Below are 21,443 nucleotides of genomic sequence, written 5' to 3'. Positions count from 1 at the left end.
TCCTTGTACTTCCCCCACACCCAGCTGACGTGAAGACGCAAAGCCCAGAAGAAAGAGCATCTTAGAAAAGATGATCACAACTGCTGCAGCCTGTGTCTCTCCCCAAGTTCTTGGACAGGTATTCCTAAAGTTGGGGTATGCAAAGAATGGGAATGGGGCCCACCTGCCCCAGACTGCCCCCCTTCCCAACTGGTGTCACAGCCCTCAAAAGGGAGTTAGGTTAGACGAGGGACGGTCAGGACTCTGGCCACAGTCAATGAGTCGCAGAGCTGTGGCACCACCCCCCACTGCGGAGCCAGCAGGGGAAGTAAGGGTGTTGGGCAGCCTCTTCTGAATAGATACCGATTTCCTCCGGATAAATGAGGACTTTCTATACTGCCATACCTTCTCTTAGCATGTTTTATTATAATGATGCTTAGCCTGTGAGTTCCTTGGGGGTAAGGACTACCCTTTTCTTGGCATGTCTAATATCTAGCATTCATACCAAGGAGGTGTTCAATAAATGCTTGTGGAAGGGAGGAACAATCAACGCACCACACAAGTAGGCTCCGGGGTTCCGGGGTGCGGGTTCGGTGTGTGATCGCGGCACCCACGTGGAGGCTGCGGCCACCGGGTCTGTAGGATTCCATCAGAGTCCGTGAAAGCCCAGCTCTGCGTCAGAGCTCCCCGCTCTAGAGTGGGACTCGAGAGAGAAACTCGGTGGGAAAAGCTGGGCCTAGGGACGGCCCCAGGGCCGCCCAGCAGGGGGCAGTCACCACCAGCTGAGTCCTGCTCAGGGTTCAGGAACCATCCTTCCCGACTCCCACCCCGGCCCATCTGCCGCCACCGTGCACTCCAGAGGGGCGACCTGAGCTTTGAGTTCAGGAGCCTGTATCTAGTATGACAACAATGATGACCCCAGGCACCAACACGCATCCCCTCCCCAGCAGCCGGGCGGTGGGCTCAGCCTGCCGCCTCAGTCTCCCCGCCGCCGGCCCCTTCCCCCTCCTCTTCGTTCTCGCCGTTCTGGAGCCTGCGCACGATGCGGGTGAGGTCCAGGCTCCGTGTCAGCGTGTCCAGGAGCATCTGGTCCTTCTGGACGCCCTCGATGAACTCCTCCAGGGAGAGTTCCCCTGGGGCAGAGAGAAAGGGAGTCACGGGGAGGAGGTGCTCCCGTCTCCCTGGCAGCGTTGTACGGGGGCCCAGAGCTGGAGTCTTGCAAGGGGGACAGAGCCAAATGCTAGGGGAAGTGGCTGCGAGGGGAGCAGGCAAAGCAGCCAGAGACCACAGTCCGGTCCAGGGGGCCGTAAAATCCAACCCTTGTGGCTGGGGCAGGGGCGGCTGGAGGATGTGGCTTCCCTCTCCCCTCCCGCCCCTCTGCCCTGGCCGCCCCGTCCAGGCCTCCTCACCATCCCCATTGACATCAATCTTGGAGAACACTGTATTGGTGAACTCTTCTGCACTCATGGTCGTGTCGCTGCAGGGGTTAATGGCTCGGATGGCCTGGGGAGAAAAAGAAGTGAGGGGGCCCGTCCTAGTTCTGTCTCCGCGGTACCCGAGCAACAGAGTGGGCACTAGAGGCAACGCGGGGATTTAGGAGTTTGCCTCTTGGTACAGATGGAGGAAACAGAGGCCCAGAGAGTGGATGGCACGTGCCCCGCGTCAGGCAGCTGGTCGGGGCCACAGCCGCTCCCCACCCCCACCCCCAGACCCTCAGTCCCAAGCCTGTCCCGTTGTGAGATTGCGGTTCCGCCTGCTGAAGTCCCAACTCGCCGTCCCTCGGGCAGTCAGCTCCGGGGGCGGGCCGCCCAGGGCGCGGCCCCGCCCTCGCCCCCGCCCCCACCCCGGGCCCGGCCCTCTGCACCTGGAGTTACCCGGATGATGGTGAGCAGCTCGTCCCTGTCGATGCATCCGTTGCCATCGACGTCGTAGAGCTTGAAGTACCAGCGCAGCTTCTGTTCCACCTTCCCCTTGAGGACCAGGCTGAGCGCCGCCACGTACTCCATGAAGTCGATGTAGCCGTCCTGGGCGAGAGGGGCGGCCGCCTTGAGCCCGCTCCCCGGAGGCCCGAGGAGAGGCCGAGCCGCCCGCGCCCTTCCTGCCGGGGCCCGCCCCGTCTGTCCCCGACCCCTGCGCAGCCCTCCCCGCCTGCCCCAGAGGCTGCCCCGCCAGCTCCCGTAAAACAGCCCCCAGGAGGTGTCCACGGTGCTGCCGCCTCTTCACTGGCATTTCGGTGCCGGTGCCGGCGGTCACTGGCTGCTCCCATGTGACGCTCAAGCCTGAGCCCCTTCCAGCAGCTTGAAGGTGTGTGTAGGCGGGGGAAGAGAAAGCGAACCCCCAGGGAAAGGGGGCGTGGTTCGACTGAGTTTTTCAGAGCTGGGGAGAGGGCAGGAGGTAGATGCGGAGGCAAGGAGCACCGTTCTCAGTCTTCCCTTCATTCTTTGAATTTTACTGAGCACCTACTACGCGCTGTGATAGAGGCTTCAGAACCCAGTAAGACATGAACCGGCTCCCGATGGGAGCGCAGTGTTGGGGGCTCCGGTTTGAATCCTGGCTTCACCCCTCTCAAAGCTGTGGAATCTGGGACCGAGGACCCGCTGTCTCTGTAAGTTCCTCATCTGTAATATTATAATAGTACCTGCCTCTGTGGGACCGTGGAGGGATGAAACGAGTTTATGTTACTAAAGCAGGCAACACTGCCTGGCATATAGTAAGCGCTCAGTAAATGTTTGCTATTCCTGTCACTACCCTTACTGTGGTTCTTTTTACAAAGAGGTCACGATGCCATCACGATGTAATGGCAACACATCTGGACAGGACACTTTGGAACAAGAACACACAACTCTGCTTGGGCAAGGGCCAGAGGAGAGGCTCGGGAGGCTTGCCCGGGAAAGGTGATGTCCTCTTGAGTGTCAGAGGGGTTGACTGTAGGAGAGGGGGGCACAAGACATGCCTGCAGGATATTTCTCCAGGGTCCCCCCGGATTTCACAGGCCGCACCAGTGGGGTCAGGGAAGCACAGAACATAGGCCTGCCTCTGCCCATCTCACTGGCAAGCCCAGTGAGGCCGGGAGAGGGAAGCCTGTGTTTTGCAGAAAGGCTGAGCATAGGACTCGGAGTGTGTGAACTTGGAATCCAGCCTCTGTTCCTCCGTTTATTCACAGCCCTGACTCTGGAACCAGGAAGTTACCCAGAGGCACATTTGGGGTCAGCGGGAAGAACTCTAGCAGGCAGATTTGCCCATGGTGGACAGGGCCAGCCTCGTGCAGTAATGAGCTCCCTGTCACTGAAAGCGAGCAAGTAGAGGCTGGAGCACTGTTATTAAAGACGTGGCAGAGGCTGGGCAGGACGGCCTCTGAGATCTCCTGGCCCAGTGTCAGGCCTGGGCCTCAGGTGAGGCCTTGATGAGCCGGAGCTCACTGTGGAGCCCCACGGTGGGTGTCGTGATCACTGTGAACATTTGCCTGGTGCTTCTCTGGGTTGCTAGGCTTTCACGTACACCTTGGCTCATCCCATTTTTGCCCACCCCACCCCCCCCAGGGGTGTCCTCAGAACAGAGCAAGCAAACCCCCCCCCCCCCCACGCCACAATGCTCAGAGAAGCAAGCAAACAGCCAAGGACGTTTCCCCTGGGCAAGAGGACACGGGGTGAGGATACTTCCGCTTTTCATTTTTTATCTCTCTGGATTGTGGGAAATGCTTACAATGAGCTGTACAAAATTACTTCCACAATTTTTTTTGAATGGCTTAAAAAGAGGCAATGGAAAAGGATGGGAAAACAGTATGGAGGTTCCTCAAAAAGTTAAAAACAGAACTACCCTACAACCCAGCAATTGCACCACTAGGTATTTACCCAAGGGATATGGGGGTGCTGATTTGAAGGGGCACATGCACCCCGATGTTTATAGCAGCGCTATCAGTAATAGCCAAGGTATGGAAAGAGCCCAAGTGTCCATCGACAGATGAACAGATAAAGAAGATGTGGTATATAAATACAATGGAGCATTACTCGGCAATCGAAAAGAATGAAATCTTGCCATTTACAACTACGTGGATGGACCTGGAGGGTATGACGCTAAGAGAAATTAGAGAAAGATAAATATCATATGACTTCACTCATATGTGGAATTTAAGAGACAAAACAGATGAACATTAGGGAAGGGAAACAAAAAGAATATAAAAACAGGGAGGGAGATAAAACAGAAGAGACTCTTAAATACAGAGGACAGAGGGGTGCTGGAGGGGTTGTGGGTGGGAGGATGGGCTACATGGGTAAAGGGCATTAAGGAACACACTTGTGGGGTGTTATATGCAGGGGATGAATCACTGGAATCTACTGTTGAAATCGTTATTGCGCTATATGCTAACTAACTTGGATGTAAATTAAAAAAATAAATTAATCGATTAATTGATTAATTAAATTTAAAAAATAAAATAAACATTGGGAAAGAGAAAGAAAAGTAGGGGCTCTTGTGCCAGAAAGATAATGGACATCTTAGGAGAGGTGTGGCCTTGAACAAGCACAGGGCCTCTCTGAGTCTCGGTTCCTCCCCCCAAAGCTGAATGCACACTTTTCAAGACTGTGTTTGGGGTGAGATTCAGTAATGATACTACAGTCATACTAACTTCTTTCTAGTGCCTCTCGTGCCGAGTATTTTCATTTGCTTTACTCATTTAATCTCACCACCATCCCAAGAGGTGGGATTTTTGTCCCCGTCTTCAGACGAAAGCTAAAGTTGAGAGGAGGGGTTAGACCAACAACCGATAGAATGGCCAGACTTTGCCTAGAAACCGGGCCTCCTAAATCCTACCCGGCGCTCAGACGCAGGAGTGAAGATTTACATCGATTTGTGTGCACCTGCCTGAGTGCCAGGAGCGGCCAAGCCCAGGCAAAACTTTGAAGTAAGCCAAGTACCTGTTTATCCCCAGGATCACACTCCCCACTCACACTGCTGCACCCCCCAGCCTCCCCCCGCCCCAGAACAGAACGTTGGGCCATAACTGCCGTCTACTCAGGGGCTGGCAAACTTTTTCTATAGAGGACCAGATAGCAAATAGTTCAGCTTGGGCAGTATGTAAACAAGTGGGTGTGGTGCGTTCTAATAAAACCTCACTTATAAAAATAGTACCACGGGCCATCGTTTGCACACCCCTGTTTAACTTAGCGCACACTCTGGTGTCCCATCTCATAGCCAGTCTGCTCTGTGCTCATGACAATGGGTAGGAGGCGGTATTGCCCAAAGTGTGGTTTACACCGTGGGTGTGTGCAAAGCCCTTTAGATGTTACAGAGATACTCTTCATTTTAATAATTATGTATTTAAATGAATGTGTATTGTAAAATACGTAATTAGCCCATAGAACTCATGATTGCTCATCGATCCATTCACTCATATAACAAATATTTGTTCAGCCCCTACGATGGTCCAGGCACTGCTCTAGATGCTGGAGATACGGAAATGAGTCAGCCAGACAAAAATCCCCGCCTTCATGGAGCTCACACTCCAGGAGGGGAGACACAACAAACATAGTGGCCACGTGTTGTTCAGTATCAGTTGTCAGAAGATGAGGTACGCTCTGGGGGGCGGGGGAGGGAAGGTGGGACAGGAAATGCAGGGGTAGGGGCTAGTCCCGGTGAAAGAGGGTTTCAATCAGGAAATCAGGGCAAGCGTCAGTGGCAAGGAGACATGTGAGCAGAGACTTGTAGCAGGGAAAGGTGTGAGCCAAGCAGAATTCTGGAGGACAAGGGTCCCGGGCATCACAAAGGCCCCGAGGCGAAGGTGTGCCCGGCGCAATCAAGGAAGTCAGGTTGGGGACAGTGGAGGTGATGTTTGCAAAATCCAAGGTTGATGTTGTCCCTCCCTGGTGTCATATATGTGATTTTCGGGCGTCCCTTTGGAGATGTGTCTTGACCCAAAGGGTTTCCTTACAGGTGAGAAGCTGAGATACCTCGGTGTGTTTAGGTGACAGGTGTTGAGGCTCAACCACTGACCCTTCTCCCTCCTGTTCAGGAATTATTCCTTCTCCTGGAGCATTTGAGTGGGGGGGGGGGGGGTCCAGCATGCTGATGCCATCCCTACTGGTCTCCATGCCACAAGCTCCAGTGCTCCGCTCCCCCGCGCCCCCTTCAGGAAAGCCAGTGGGCACCTTGAGGTTGGGACTCAAAGCCCATAATCTGCTTTGTCCCCTTAACCCTAAATATTAGTGAGTTTTAAATAGCCTCTGAGCCCCAGCTGTCCTTAGAAGCCCCGTCCGCAGTGATGTTTGGACCCTCTGGGCAGCGAGGGGGGCCGGGAAAGCTCTGGGCAGCCTCCCCCAGCTTGCAGTGGGCACATGGCAGGGTGACATCACCTCCTCATGCTTCCAGGTGAGCGCCGGGGGGGTGGGGCCCAGCCAGGGTGAGGAGACGGGTTTGTAGCCTTGGGTTCCCCTCCCGCTGCATCTTGACTCAGTTGCTCCAAATAAACGGAAGATTTGCTCTTGGCACCAACAACTACCTTAACCCATGCTCTCAACCTCCATGGCAGATGCAGGGCAAGGAGCAGAGTGTGGGGGGTAGATCTTGGGTGTGAGGCCACCCAGCTGATGAGAGCTAAGGACCCTAACTCACTGTACCCAGCACCCCCCCCTCTAGCTGATCAGGAGTCCCGGTGATTACTCGGGGAGATGACAGTTCGACCACCGTGCAGACCTTCGGACCGACTTGAGAGAAGGTGAGCTGAGGTCATTGGGCATTTTGGAGTTGGGAGCAGTCTGGACGTCCCAGCTACCAGGCAGCCTGTCTGTCCCCAGAGCACCGGGAGTGACCCATGTAACACGGGCCTGCCTGTGCCAGGCTGGCCAGGGCTACAGACTTATCACCCTGCTCTCTCCTCTCCCCTCCTCCTCCTCCTGCACCCCGCGAGCATCCAAGGGCCTGGGCAAAAGCGCCGGGTATAGCACCCAGCACTCAGTAAGTGCCCAACAGCTGTCTTGTAAGTGTTCCCACTCTGTTTGGAGTAAACCGAGAGGAAGCCATTAGACTGGGCCTCTGGGTACACTAACCCGTGGACCCCTCTGTCTTCCCCTGGAAAAGTGAGGGCACGGACAGGCTCTGGTTCGTTTCTGAACCCCCAGTGCCTGATCACAGTAGGTGCTCAGTGAACATTAGATCCACGGACTCCCTAACACAGCCCCACATACACAGAGAAGCGCGCCCCCTCCTCCGGGAGACGCCACTGTTCTGGCACCTGCCCCTCGCAGCCCCGCACTGGCCGGGCCTCCCAGGGCGGCCCTCCAGCGCCCACCCACCCCACCCCAGGCCTCCGTGCTCACTTTGTTGAAGTCAAAGGTCTCAAACATCTGCTCCACATACTGGCTGGTGGACGGGCTCAGGTTCTTGAGGCCGAAGAACTGGCGGAACTCGTAGAGGGTGAGCTGGCCGGAGGGGCACTCGGTCATGAACTTCTTGTACCACTGGTGGCACTCGGTGCTGCTCAGCTCCTCCACCGACTTACCGTCCATCACGTTGCCCATCTCCCAGGCCCCTACTGTGGCTGGCGCCCAAGGTGGATGGATCCTGCTCCCCGCTGCCCCTGCACAAGGGAGGCTCGGCTTTCTAACAGCGGGCCCTCCTCGCTCACAGCCCGGAGTGGTCCAGAGCTGAGCAAAGAAGAGATCTGACGAATCAGACAGCACAGGAGGAGGTGAGCAGAGAGACAAAGGTAATGGGGGGCTGCACGGCCAAGTGCAGGAGGAGCCAGGGAAGTGGTGTTAAGTCCCCACTAAACCCCTGCGGCCAATGGGGACTGCTCCTAGGAAAGAAGAGTGAAAATAGAACAAAGCTTAGGGAAGCAGAGGCCCAGGATTACAGCCTTGAGCTGATAGGTGAGAGGATTTTCTTACCCGTTTTGTAATCTCGTTATCCCTTCTTACCAGGGCCGAATAGGTGGCTGTTCTGATCCTGTGACCTCCATTCCCTTCTTCTCCTGTTTTCAGTGGGCTCTCAATGTTTTTGGTTCCTGCCCTCCGACATGGAATTGAGGTACGTCTGAGATAGAGCTGGTGCCTCTTCCAGAGCTGGACCAACTGTGGGCTTTTGACAGGACTGCTGTGTACGGTTATACATACTGTGCACTGCACTTGACCATCACAACTGAGGGCTTCCAGTCACACCGTGGGTAGTTAATGTATAAGCATGCCTGAATCATGCAGAGTTTGTGGGCTTCCAAGACGAGTCCTGAGTAGCTAGAGGGAACCCCCTTCTCCATTAAAGTGTACGAGTTCATGTAGCCATGCATACACACACACTCACTGGTCCTCTTCTGACCACATTCTTACATTCCCAGAGACTGTATCTCGCTCATCCCAGGAGGCTTGAATTCAAGCTTCCATCTGACTCCACACCTGACACCATCAGCTCCCACGGGCATGGGGATAGGGGACATTGAGCGTGTGCCTTATGGCCTGGGGTGTGTGTGTGTGTGTGTGTGAGGGCACCACCACACAGGTGCATGGTGAACTGCTATAGCTGATCCTGGAAAGTTCCTAGACCAAGCCTAGGGGCCTGTCTGTGACAAAGGTTGTCCCTGTCACACGACACTGCTGTTTACATGATACGTGTAACTAAAAGGAAACAACCAAAATGTGAACAGGGCTCTTTCTGGGTCATGACATCACCAGCGATAGTATAGTCTTCGCTTTTTTTTTAATGTTTATTTATTTTTGAGAGAGAGGAAGACAGCATGAGCATGGGAGGAGCAGAGAGAGGAGGAGACACAGAATCGGAAGCAGGCTCCGAGTCAGCATAGAGCCCGAGGCGGGCCTCGAACTCACGAACCGTGAGATCATGACCCGAGCCAAAGTCTGTTGCTTAACCGACTGGGCCACCCAGGCGCCCCTAATCTTTGCTTTTTAAAACTTACCTGTATTTTTTAAATGATTCACAATGAACACATACTGCTCACAAAAAACAGAGGTCAGCTGTTTTTGAACAAGAAACCAAACAAGACTGCTTTGCTTCTCCTCTACCTAAAGAGGTGAATGCAGGGCGCACTGGGCAAGTGGCCGCTGGGGGCCGCCCGGCACATGGCTTGGATACGGGGCCGGAGAAGCTCCTCCGGTGAACTTGGGGCCCAGGCTCACGTCCTTGTCTTCGGAGTCCTCTCGGCTTTGGGGTTTGGACTGAAGGAGTCGAGGGTGAGGTGGCAGCTTATCTTTCCAACGCTCCCGGTTTATATCCTCCCCACTCTTCCCACAGACACACCCTCCTCCGAGAACCTTTCCGAATCTCAGCAGAATTCATTTTTCTTGCCTCGGCGCACCAATGGTTTGCTGATGTGTTATAGTAGCTTTCTAGGCTGCTTAAACACTACCACAGAGTCCGTAGCTTCAAACTCTACACGTTTAGGGGCGCCTGGGGGGCTCAGTCGTTAAGCGTCCGACTTCGACTCGGGTCATGATCTCACGGTTCGTGGGTTCGAGCCCCGTGTCGGGCTCTGTGCTGACAGCTCGGAGCCTGGAGCCGGCTTCGGATTCCGTGTCTCCCTCTCTCTCTGCCCCTCCCCCGCTCACACTCTGCCTCTCTAGCTCAAAAATAAACATTTTTAAAAATTAAAAAAAAAATCCTACATGTTTATTATCACACAGTTTCTGTGGGCCAGGAGTCTGGCTCTGTGCTTTCACTGGGTCCTCTGCCCCAGGTCCCAAAGGGCTGTGATCATGGTGTCATCTGGGGTGCGTTCACGTCTGGAGGCTTGACTGGGGAAGAATCCACTTCTGCCTCATTCAGCGTGTTGGCAGAATTCATTTCCTGGGTATAGGACTGAGGGCCCTGGCTTCTTGCTAGACATTATCTGGAGCCCACTCTCAGTTACCAGAGGCTGTCTGCAGTTTCTAGGACTTTGCAAAGTTCCTTATTACACGGGCTCCTCAGTGTGGCTGCTTATTTCATCAAGCCAGCAAGGAGAATCTCTCTCCAATCTGCTAAAATGGAAGCTTATATCGTGTAACTGACCAAGGAATGCCATCCTGTTACCTTTGCCACATTCTGTGGGTTAGTGGTGAGTCACAGATCTCAGCCACGCTCAGAGGAGGATTGTGCCAAGGCGGGTACAGCAGGAGGTGGAAGTCATAGGGGTCACCACATCTAGGACAATGTTCACTGTTCTTTATCATTATTATTATTATTATTTTTATTATTAAACATTTATTTATTTTTGAGAGACAAAGAGAGACAGAGCAAGAGTAGAGGAGGGGCAGAGAGAGGGAGACACAGAATCGGAAGCAGACTCCAGGCTCCGAGCTGTCAGCACAGAGCCCGACGCAGGGCTCTCACTTACTCGGGGGACTCGATCTCACGAACTGCGAGATCATGACCTAAGCTGAAGTCGGACACTTAACTGACTGAGCCACCCAGACGCCCCAACAATGTTCACACTTCTATTATAACATACATGAGGTTCATTGATTTCTCAAATTATACGCAGCTGTTTATTGTCAGCCTATCGTCAGGAACTCGGGGTGGAGGCCTCTGTGTTATTCATCTCTCGCACCCTCCCAGCACCTAGTACCAAAGATTCCACATGGTCATGCGCTGGTTATCCCGTTGGCCCCCTCCTCAACCATTCTCCACCTTCTTCTGTGTGCTCTGAGCACCAGGAGGCTGACCCCTGTGGACTGGATCACTCGGGCTCCCCGGGGCCTCTGGCTTCTGGCAGTTCATCCCCTGGGAAGCAGTGGAAGGAGACTGGCTGGTAGGAAAAGAGAGGATTCTGGGCGTTTGCTCCCCACCCTCCCTGCTGGGTCGTAGTTTGGGCCCTGATTCCTTCTACCCTCAGCCACAGCTCCCACGAAAGCCCTCTCTCAGCTGCGGTGACAAAGCCACCTCCCTGTACCTCTCAGGCTTAGAAGTAGGAAGGGCTTGCCTCTGTGGCCACTCTCTGGCCATGTCACCAGCCCTCAACTGTGCCCACTTCTCTGTAAACATGCTCCTCAGTACCTTTATGAAGGTAACGCTTGACTGACAGACTTGAGCCCAATAAAACACTGAGTGAGTGCGGGGCGCCTGGGTGACCCAGTCTGTTAAGCGTCTGACTTCGGCTCAGGTCATGATCTCACGGTTCGTGTGTTCGAGCCCCACATCAGGCTCTGTGCTGACAGCTCAGAACCCAGAGCCTGCTTCGGATTCTGTGTCTCCCTCTCTTTCTGCCCCTCCCCAACTTGTGCGCTCTCTCTCTCTCTGTCAAAAATAAAAACATTTAAAAAATTAAAAAATAAATAAAACACTGAGTGAGTGAATGCGTGCATGCATGACCAAAGGAAGCATTCAGTAAGGCTAGAGTAGGGTGGAGCTGTCATCCAATGTCTACTGTGTTCAAGGCAGCACGCTAAGCTTGTGGAATCGGCTTACCATAGCCCTGTGGGGTGGTATTATTTCCACGTGACACGAAGAGGAAGTGGGGACAGAAAAGTCATTGTGAGGTCCACAGAAATTCAAAGTGGTGGTACCAGAGTTTTCTACCTCATCACCAGGCTTTTGGCTTAAGCCTTTAAATCTCTGAGGGTAGAGCTGGAGGGTCCCTAGAGCCCCTACTCCAGAATCTTCCCTGTGGCCCTTCTGCCTGGAAAATTCCAGCGCCGGTGAGCTCAATCCCTTTGGAGGTGGCCCAGACCCAGGATGGGAATGGAACCCCCCAGCCTCCCAATCCCGGAGCCCAGTTTCTCCCTCTTCCATGGCCTCTCTCAGTCCTGCTCTCCATTCTTCTCCCAGACATGGATGGCCAAGTCAGAGAGGGTTGAGATCCACACCAAGAAAGGTATGGAGGAAGCAGGTGGACAGCTCGTGTGGTGGGACACGTCAGAGAGAGGCCGTGTGGCTTCCCCAGGCTGCTCTGTCTGTAGGAATCCCTCCTGGGATAGATCGCCATATACCAGCGTGAGAGGATCTACCTGGCTGAACGGTACCGAGGAGAGGGAGCGTGTGGGGCAGGTGTGCAGAGGTGGAAGCTAGGCTGGGAAGAGATGCGAGGGGCAGCAATCCCAGGCCCGACTGGTTCCCCTCCAGAGCTGCCCGACCCCCACTCTCCACCTCCGCAGAAACAGAACGGAGCTCTGAGTGCCAGGTCTTTGCCTCCTGGAACTATCCCACCCACACACGATGCGGGACTTGGGCCAGCTTCTTTAAAGGTTCCTGGAAGCTTCCATCAAGGCTGCTCTACCAAGGTGAACCTCAAGGGGGAGACCATTCTCCAAGGGAGAGGAGAAGGTGTCAGTTGGGGGAGTGAAAATGCCGGGCCCCCACCCCTCACCCCCATCCCTCCCCGCAAGGTTCTCAGGTCTGGGAGGGCAGAGATGGTTGCAGCCTAAGGACCCAGTCTTTGTATGTTCAGCAAGGGTCTGTTGGATGATTGACTGGACATGGAACTTTTAGTTGCACATAGACTGAAAAATTTATCTCTGCTTTTCAAAATCCAGCTAAAATGGCAATAACATTTTTTATTTTTATTTTTATTTTTTAGTGTTTATTTATTTTTGAGAGCGAAAAACAGTGTGAGTAGGGGAGGGGCAGAGAGAGAGGGAAACACAGAATCCGAAGCAGACTCCGGGCTCTGAGCCATCAGCACAGAGCCTGCCGCGGGGCTCGAACTCACAAACCGTGAGATCATGACCTGAGCCGAAGTCAAGACACTTAACCAACTGAGCTACCCAGGCACCCCACAATAACATTTTTTAAGCCCACCAGTCCACAGAGACAAAGAGAAAGGAGGAAATAGTGAGAGGTTCTAATAAAATTTTGGACAACAGAGGGCAGATGGACGACTGTAACTGTCTCAGCGCAGGAAGTGGAAACCCAAACACTCTGAAAGAGGAGGGTGTGGAGGATGGTACAGACATGATGCCTATGCCTGCCACAGAACTGTGGAGCTCAGACATGGGGCAGAAGGTGCCCTACAGAGTGGGGTGCAGGACAGAGGGGCAGAAATAGGATGACGGGTGGAAAGCCTGTGTAAGGAGCCACGCGCTCCCCAGATGCCCTACCACACCTATCTCCTGCCCCTGGCTGGAGGTCATTCTGGACACTTGGACTGGAGAGCCTCGAGGAGAGAGAAGGGTCATTCTAGAAGCCGGCAGTGAAGGGAAAGTCGGCAAAGGAAGAGACCCCTCCCAGCTCTTTCCCATGCTGGCTCCTCAAACACTGACAATCAGGTACAGATGCCAAATGGCCGACCTCCAGCCCAGGATCGCCAGGCAATTGAGGAAAGCCTCTGACTTTATTTTATTTTTTAAAGTTTATTTAGGTGCACCTGGGTGGCTCAGTCAGTTGAGCATCTGATTCTTGACTTCGGCTCAGGTCATGATCTCACGTGTTCATGAGTTTGAGCCCCGCGTGGGGCTCTGCGCTGACAGCATGGACCCTTCTTGGAATTTTCTCTCTCTCTCTCTCTCTCTCTGCCCCTCCCCTGCTCTCTCTCTGAAAATAAATAAATAAAATTTTTTATTAATAAAAAAATTAATTTAAAAATATCAAAATATATTATATATTATTTATATTAGATATATTATATATAGTCAAAATATATTATTTTTTAATTAATTTTTTTATTAATAAAAAATTTTATTTATTTTGAGAGAGCAGGGGAGGGGCAGAGAGAGAGAGAGAGAGAGAAAGAAAATTCCAAGAAGGGTCCATGCTGTCAGCGCAGAGCCCCACGCGGGGCTCAAACTCATGAACACGTGAGATCATGACCTGAGCCGAAGTCAAGAATCAGATGCTCAACTGACTGAGCCACCCAGGTGCCCCCGAAACCTCTGGCTTTTGGGGTTTTTTTTTAATTTTTTTTTTTTTACATTTATTTATTTTTGAGAGACAGAGAGAGACAGTGTGAACAGGGGAGGGGCAGAGAGAGAGGGAGACACAGAATCCGAAGCAGGCTCCAGGCTCTGAGCTGTCAGCACAGAGCCCATGTGGGGCTCGAACCCATGAACCATGAGATCATGACCTGAGCTGAAGTCGGATACTTAATCGACTGAGCCACCCAGGTGCCCGGCCTCTGGCTTTTGAAAGAGAGCCTCCAACAACAACAACAACAACAACAACAACAACAAACAGAAAAACCTAGACTCTATCTTGTGACACAACCTTTAGGAGGGCTCATGTCCCTCCTCCCTACTCACCATCTTCTTTTCGGAGAAAGGCGTCCGAGGAAGCCTGGCCAGTGCACTGGCTGCTTGTCTGGGTCTCCAGACATCCTGTCCCTCCATCCCAAGCCAACCCCAGACTCTTAGGCTCCAAAAGTATGCTCCACTGAATACCCCACCCCAGCTAGAATGAGCTGTGAGTCCTAGAAATGGAGCCAGCTGGATCCACCTAGTGGTGTGATGGCAGATATTTAACAACGAGCTCTCTGGAAAGAAGAAACCCCAGATGATGGGCGTTTGCTGGTTTCAGTGGTTACCAACACGAAGTCACTGGCTGTGGCGTTGGGAGGAGATGCCCACAGTCGGATCCCTCAGGACCGTCTGAGCTGGCCCCGGCATAGCGCCGGATCTGCCCCTAGGTGGCGGCGACCGGGGACTCACTCAGGCCACTGCTTTGGGTCAAGTGCCCTCTGCCTTCATCACCCGTCTTCATGAAACATGGCCCGTGAGCCTGACTAACCCGAGTCAGCTCTTCTGGACCAGAGGAGAGACGAGATGGGAAATCCGTCCCGCCACCAACAAACGACAAGTCAGGAGAGACAGGTGGATGTGAAACTAGGGCTGGAGAGGAGGCCCCCCAGAGACTGCGTTGCCCCCTGTGCTGCTTCCCATTTTCCAGGGGTTGAGCCAACCCAGGCCACCGCCAGCTGACTTCTCTCTTTCTTGACTTTGGCGGGCTTGCCAAGCTTGGCCTATGGGGAGGGTGTGACCAGCATGGGCTTTGCTTGGGACTGAGGCCCTAGAGGGGGCTTGAGGTCACTCCTGGAGGTGGGGGTGGGGGAGGGGGAGGGGACTGAGAACCAAGTGCTTCTAAGTCTTTGGGCATCTCTGGACGTGACCTGCCGTACGACACCCCTGTGGCCTCAGTTTACCCACCCACAGCCACCCATTCAGATGGCAAGGAAAGGAAGGACACACTTTTAATTGCTGCCGAGAACAGAGACCTCCCTTTGCCACTGGGCGCAGTACAGCTGTCTCAGGCCGGGCATGGTCTGCTCCTCCTGGAGCAAGTGCCCCTCCCCTCCTGGACCCAGGATTGTGGCGGGGGAGGGTGCAGGTGGCGTCTCCCGACCGGGAGGGACCTAGGAGCGCCACAAGACCAGGTTGGCAGGAGGCACGTCAAAGCGTTTGCGGGTGTGGTCCATGTCCCTCTGGTACAGGGAGCCACAGGTAGGCTTCTGCCGGGTGTAGAAGGGGTTCAGGGAGTTGGAGTACTGGGAGGTGTAGAACTTGAACCTAAGCTTGTCCAGGCTCTGCCCCTTCGGGTCTACCACCACCGGCACGTAGGCCGCCACCAGGGTCTGCTCGCGGTCCCGCTTCCACGACTGGGACAGGGTTGGGCGTGGAAACTTCAGCTTTTTGCCCGATGGTGTCTTCGGCTCCTGGCTGGGTGCTGAGGGTTTCTTTGAGTCCTGTGGGGATGGAAAGCAGGCCAGCGCTGAGGCATCAGACACCGGGGCTTCCACAGCTAAGCCTGAGGGTGGGAGTGGGGAAGGGGCCAGCAGCCGTCAGAAGCTTCCAGAGCCACCCCCAAGACAGCTCTGCTGGCCGTGGAGACAGACACCTCCAGGTAGGGGGCGGCCTTCGGGGCCCCTGACCTGACTCGTGCTGATGCAGACCTCAGCCTGCTTCCCAGAGGCCTCTGCCAGCTCAGAGGCTAAGAGCCGGGCTCATCTTCAACCCGCCCCCCCCCCCATCTCCCCCACATCCAGCTGTCTGTCTGTCCCTGTCCTCCAAGTCACTCCCATTGGGCCTTCCTCTGCCGCTGTCCCACCAGGCCTCCCTCCTCTCTCCTGAAGGGTTACTCAGCTCTCCACCAAGCCCTCCTGTCCTCCTGCCTCCCAGCCTGTGCTCTGTTGCTCTCTACTGCCTAGACAAGACATCTCAAGGCCCCTAGCCTGGAAAGCAAGAACTCTGAGGACGGGGCTCCCCTCGCCCTGTGCTCTAGCCGGACCTTCCACCCATCACCCCTGCTGGCAATGTGTCCTTCCAGGCCTCCTTTCCTTTGTTCGGCCGATCCCCCAGCCCGGCATGCCCTCCCTCCCTCCCTCCCTCCCATCCATCAGGGAGATTCTCTTTCCCTTTTGGCTCCGAGCACGGCCGTGCTCTCTCAACCTTACCCTTGACATAATGGCCTCCAAAATCCTATTCCTTGTTTTCCTCCAGACCAAGGCATTTAGTGCGCGCTCAATAAAGGCTGGTTCAATTGAACTGGGTTCTAGTAAGGGGTGTTCTCCTTCCAACCAGCCGGCCCATTCTATTTTAGAACACCTCTCATTGTTACAAAGTGACAATGCCAGCTTTTCATAATCGCCATTCTTGGCTGACTGGGCATGGAGGTCTACCCCTCGAGGAGGCCCCCAGTGCCACAAGGATCCCACTGTAGGGACATTTGTTTACCCCCTGGACTGAATTATTTTGTTCACCTTTGACCCCCACACCGTCTCCCAGGTACCAGATGTTCATTTTACTAGGGGCCTTCACAGTCACAAAAGCACAGCGCAAAGGACCGATGCCTCGGTGCCAGGCTGGCTCTGTCCCGCTCCTCCAGGCGACAGCTGGGAGGGGAACCCACTTCGGCTCGACCCAGCCTCGCAGTCCTCCCGGCCACCCCGGGGAACCGGAACCGGGAAGGAGCCCTCGCTACAGAGCTCCTAGAAGTTGAACCCCTGCCATCTTACAGAAGAAATCCCTGGTACCCAAGAGAGAATGTACGTTCTTTCCTTCTGCATGTAATTTACAAACGCCTTGCCCAACTCAAACCTGCCCAGGGCTTTCTTCCCAAGCCGGCTTTGCTGCTGTAGGTTCCTACCCAGAAATGTGTGTGCCCTCAGCTGTGCGTTTCAAAATTCTTCCTCTCCTTCCAAGCCAGCAGCCCTCTTGACACCTCCTCCAGGAAGCCTCTGGTGCTGCAGCCCCCACCCCTGTTTCACCCTCCTCTGGGCCTTCAGGCATTCCTCTTGGGACGCGGTCCTTTGCGAGGCTGGGACTGGGGGGAGGCAAGTGCATGTTTTAAAGAGGTGCGCCGAACCCCTTTTTACATCTTGCTGCCCTGGGTGCTGTGCTCGCCTCATGCCAACCCCAAATCCTGGTCCTTCCGGGCTCCTGCTAATGGTTCAACAGCCTGTAAAACGCTCCCAGTGTTCAGGACCACATCCTAGTCCCCTTTGTGCCCCTGGGGCTTCACCCAGTGCTGGCACACAACCAAGCTGGAGAACAGCGTGGAACGGCCTTCCCAGAGCCCTTGAGGCCAGGCCGTGGGTTTAGGAGCGGGGGGACCACACAAGAAATGAGCTATGATGGCGGTAATCAGCGATCGTTCTTCACCATGGGCTCCAAGCACAGCACCAAACTCTTTACATGGGTTATCTCTTTCTAATCCTCGCATTACCCTTTAAGGAAGGTATCATCATGTGTCCCATTTATAGTTGAGAAAGCTGTAGTAAGGATGCTCGTCACAAATTTAGGGTCAGGCGGCTGGTGAGGAGCCAGGCTGGGACTGAACTCAGGCCTGGCTGACCCCAGGGTCCACACCCTATACTCCATGACGCATCCTGTGTCCACCGCCCTGGGAGGACAGGGGCTGCCAGTCTACTTTTGCCCTCATGCGGTCAGCTTGCTGAGCTCCTGATGGGGGTTCTGGGCAGTAGGAGAGCAGCCGAAGAGAGGGGCAGCCGGATCTCCCAGTTTGGCGGGAACGCTGCGGGGCCTTGAACGCTGGAGTCTGAAGTTACCATCTCCTAGCACAGCTGAGGATATGACATTATTTGCTTCACTGGTTCACTCGTTCATTCAAAATGATTCCTCTTATACGCCAGGCTCTGAGTATGCAGGTAACAGACACCACAACATAAACTTGTACAAATCGGAGCTTCCTGCCCTCAGCACCACGGACACTGTGGGCTGATAATTCTTTCGTTTTATTAAAAATGTTTAATGTTTATTTGTGAGAGAGGGAGACACAGCACCCAAAACAGGCTGCAGGCTGTGAGCTGTCAGCACAGAGCCGGACGCGGGGCTCGAACTCACGAACCATGAGCTCATGACCTGAGCCGAGGTCAGCCGCTTAACTGACTGAGCCACCTGGCGCCCCCGATGATTCTTTCTTGTGGGGCAGTCCTGGACATTGCAGGATGTTTAGCATATTAAGTATGATTCTGAGGATGTGGGGTTCCGGTCCTCTCGACACTGCAGAAGGGCTCAGCCCATGGCCACGGATCTGGAGATGAGGGAACCATAGCGCATCCCCCCACACACACCCCGCCTCAGTCTCGGCCATCCGGACCCCGCACCTCAGGCTTGAGAGGCTGGTGTCAAGAGTGACAGAGGCATGTGCTTTCAGAATGGCTGGGGGGGTCTGACCAGAGACCCACAGAGGGAAGGGCGATAATGTTGCTCACGGGACCGAGAATCTCCCCAGCTCCAGGCACTAGCCGCTCAGCTCTGCAAAATCTCCTAAGAGCCATTTGAGGTGTTACTCCCATGTCTCAAATGTGGAAGATGAGGCTTGGAGGCATCGAAGCACATTTAAGTTCACATCGAAGCATGATGTGAACCTCCCCCCCCAGAATTCCCGCAGCTCCAGACTAGTTAGTGGGGGAACCAGGATTTGAACACTCCCCTCTCTCTCTGCCCCAACCCAGGCCCTGATTTGGGCCCTCCTGGGTCTACCTGCCAGCTATGCCCCAGTGGCTGCTACCGCAACATTTGGGGCCTTGGGGTGAGGGGGACCCAGGCCTTGAGCACATCTAGGGATGAGGCCCTCACAGAAACTAGGGCAGAGGGACCGTCCCCGGGGAGGAGGAAGAAGGGGAAAGGGAGGAGGAAGAGAAGACTCAGAGCAAGGAGGAGGAAGAGGGGGAGGAGGAGGAAGCCCAGGCAGCACAGTTTTGCCCTGCCCCTTCCGAGGGCCCAGCCAGGCTCCAGGTGACTAACCCCAGAGGGCTGAGAACACCCCATCGCCTGCCCAGGGCCCAGCACAGCCAGCTCTGGGGGGGAGGGTGGGGCCCGAATGCATACTTTCCAGGTTAACGTCTGGTTTCATTTAACCGGCTCCTCCTCCCAGTCCTCCTATCAAGTGCAGGGAGTTGGGGGGCCGTGAACATTTGGCGATGCCTGAGGCATTTTTGGCTGTGGCAATGGGGATGCTACTGGCCTCCAGCGGGGAGTAGCATCCCCATTGTCACAGCCAAAAGTGGGTAGAGGCCAGGGATGCTGCTGACCATCCTACAGAGCCAGGACCGCCCCGCAATAGAGAATTAGCAGCACACGAGTCAAGTGTCAAGGCGGAGATGCCTGCTTTAGAGCTTTGGGGAAGACCCCTAACTCCCTCCCTGCTTCCTGCCAGCCTTCAGGCCGGAGGCTTAAGGCCTCCGGGTCCACGGAGCAAAGAAGCCTAGAGGGCAAGTAGAGGGTCTCCCCAGCCCCTTCCCTCCCTTCCGAATCCCACTACCCTATTTCTCCTTGGGGTTCCAGCTGGAGCCAAAAGAAGGATCCCGAATAGACCTCTCCCTCTATGACCCCTCCACCCGCACCCCACAGGCATAGTGTCTGTCCTTGCTGCCAGGGCCTGGAAAGGGGATGGGGGTGGCTCAAGAGCGGGGCTTTCCAAGGAGGGCAAGAATATCTCATATGTGGTAGTGCTGCGGGTCTGGGAAGACACTGTCGCCTGGAACACTTCAGGCCCAGTGCCTGCCATCCACGCCTCACCTCACTCTCTGGCGGGGAGGCCTCGGGCCCTGTTGAAATGCAAACAGCATCGGGTGAGGCCCTTAAGCCTCCCAGGGCACCCGGTAGCAGGGAATGTGCCCGGGCTTTGGAGTGTGAAGGCCTGAGCTCAGGGCCTCACTCTGCCCTACAGGTCAGGCAACCTTGGGCAAGTCTCGGAACCTCTTTGAGCTTTGGTGGCCTCGCCTGCAAAATGAGGATAATAAGGCCATCTGCTTCACCAGCGTGTCGTGGGGGTGTGATGAGTGTGGGAACTTTCAGGGCACAATACAAATAGTAATTATTATCAGCCTCATCCGGCAGTTCCCTGCAGGTTTCGAACAAGCTCATCTGAACCTTTATGAGACCCTGTCGGAGAGGGGCCGGGGAGGGAGCAGATGAGGAGGCCGAGAGAGCTTGGCCTTAGCTCCCTCGTGAGGCTGTGTAGCCTGGGGGCTTGGAGTTCAAATCCCAGCTCCAGGGCTCACACCTTGTGCCTGAGCTTTCAGTATTTTACAACACTCTGTACCTCCGTTTTCCCACCTCTCAAGGGGGAACACCTAAAGAACCTATCTCGTAGGGACAGGGCGCCTGGGTGGCTCAGTTGGTTGAGTGTCTGACTCTTGGTTTGGGCTCAGGTCGTGATCTCATGGTTTGTGAGTTCAAGCCCCACGTCGGGCTCTCTGCTGCACCGAGCCTGCTTGGGATTCTGACTCTCTCTCTCTCTCTCTCTCTCTCTCTGCCCCTCCCCTGCTCTCTCTTTCTCTCTCCCTCTCAAAAATCAATAAATAAACATTAAAAAACAAAAAGCTTGCCGTGTGAAACACTGTTCTAAATTCTTAAAAAAAAAAAAAAATAGAATCTATCTCATAGGGTTACCACGAGGATTTAATGAGACATTCTACATAAACTGCCTACGCCTCTTGAGCACTCAGGAAGCTTCAGCTGTCACTGTTACTTGTCACAAGTTTGCCTAGGAGACCGGGAAGTGCAGGCTAGCAGCCCAGGAAATGACTCTGGGAAGTGAAGGGGCAGAGGAACGGGAGGAGAGGAATGGTGGCCTGCTTCCTGCTCCCTCCCCCGGGGGACAGCCAGGGCTCCACAGCGGCACTGGTCCCTAAGCCTTTTGTAAGAGGGCCCCAGCTCCCAGCCATGCAGGTGGGCCAGGCTGGGGCCTTTGTACTCTCTCCTGTCAATCAGACTTCCTGTGACCTTGGGCTGCCTTGATGCAGCCCTGTAAGGTCATCCCACCTGGGACATCCTTGACCAGGGCCTTTCTTGTTGGTGAGATGGAACTTCTAGTGGTCAGGGGCTCCGGAGCTCCCGGGGACTCTTTGGGAGGTAGGTACTGGGAGTGCCCAGGTGGGGAGAATTTGCGTGGGCTGGGGCATTGTGACACCCCTTTGACAGCACAGTTCCTTCTGTCTTCCTAAGGAGACACAAGGGCAGGGCTGGGGGCTGAAGTCTCAAGGCCTGGAAGGGTCTTTTAACTTTGGCACTGACCCTGTCTGCAATTCCCTCTTCCCACAGTCTCCCAGGGCCTGTGAACTGTGGGTGATGCGGTGAGTAGAGAGAGGAGGAAAT

General features: G+C 54.7%; 2 protein-coding genes and 1 long non-coding RNA gene across 4 annotated transcripts; 1 reads left to right on the top strand and 2 right to left on the bottom strand.

The window, feature by feature from the left end:
• Nucleotides 1-381: 381 nt before the first annotated feature.
• GUCA1A (guanylate cyclase activator 1A) lies at nucleotides 382-7,770 on the bottom strand. The gene is made up of 4 exons (XM_045498209.1): nucleotides 7,290-7,770; nucleotides 1,854-2,003; nucleotides 1,389-1,482; nucleotides 382-1,112 (listed from the first exon to the last, which is right to left on the bottom strand). The coding sequence occupies exons 1-4, from the start codon at nucleotides 7,488-7,490 to the stop codon at nucleotides 943-945; spliced, it is 615 nt and encodes a 204-aa protein (XP_045354165.1). The 5' UTR covers nucleotides 7,491-7,770; the 3' UTR covers nucleotides 382-942.
• LOC123608376 lies at nucleotides 7,558-9,413 on the top strand. The gene is made up of 3 exons (XR_006717210.1): nucleotides 7,558-7,660; nucleotides 7,893-7,998; nucleotides 9,214-9,413. It is a non-coding gene; the product is annotated as an uncharacterized LOC123608376 (long non-coding RNA).
• A 5,788-nt stretch (nucleotides 9,414-15,201) lies between these two features.
• GUCA1ANB (GUCA1A neighbor) lies at nucleotides 15,202-21,220 on the bottom strand. 2 transcript variants are annotated; one of them, XM_045498208.1, is made up of 2 exons: nucleotides 21,111-21,220; nucleotides 15,202-15,565 (listed from the first exon to the last, which is right to left on the bottom strand). In XM_045498208.1, exons 1-2 carry the CDS (start codon nucleotides 21,117-21,119, stop codon nucleotides 15,236-15,238), a joined length of 339 nt encoding a protein of 112 aa, XP_045354164.1. In that variant the 5' UTR covers nucleotides 21,120-21,220; the 3' UTR covers nucleotides 15,202-15,235. The 2 variants fall into 2 exon arrangements, with proteins under 2 accessions (XP_045354164.1, XP_045354163.1); XM_045498207.1 differs by lacking the exon at nucleotides 21,111-21,220 and adding an exon at nucleotides 16,274-16,380.
• Between the last annotated feature and the right edge of the window lie 223 nt (nucleotides 21,221-21,443).

Source organism: Leopardus geoffroyi, chromosome B2 (genome assembly GCF_018350155.1).
Source record: "Leopardus geoffroyi isolate Oge1 chromosome B2, O.geoffroyi_Oge1_pat1.0, whole genome shotgun sequence".
Lineage (NCBI taxonomy): Eukaryota > Metazoa > Chordata > Mammalia > Carnivora > Felidae > Leopardus > Leopardus geoffroyi.
The sequence above is the reverse complement of the archived record's forward strand: the minus strand, read 5'-3'. Positions and strand labels throughout refer to the sequence as shown.

Coding starts and splice junctions, on each gene's coding strand:
- GUCA1A (XM_045498209.1), bottom strand. CDS start 7,490: ATGGGCAACGTGATGGACGGTAAGTCGGTGGAGGAGCTGAGCAGCACC. Junction 1,483..1,853: donor AGCTGCTCACCATCATCCGG/GTAACTCCAGGT, acceptor TTTTCTCCCCAG/GCCATCCGAGCCATTAACCC. Junction 1,113..1,388: donor GATTGATGTCAATGGGGATG/GTGAGGAGGCCT, acceptor TCTCTGCCCCAG/GGGAACTCTCCCTGGAGGAG.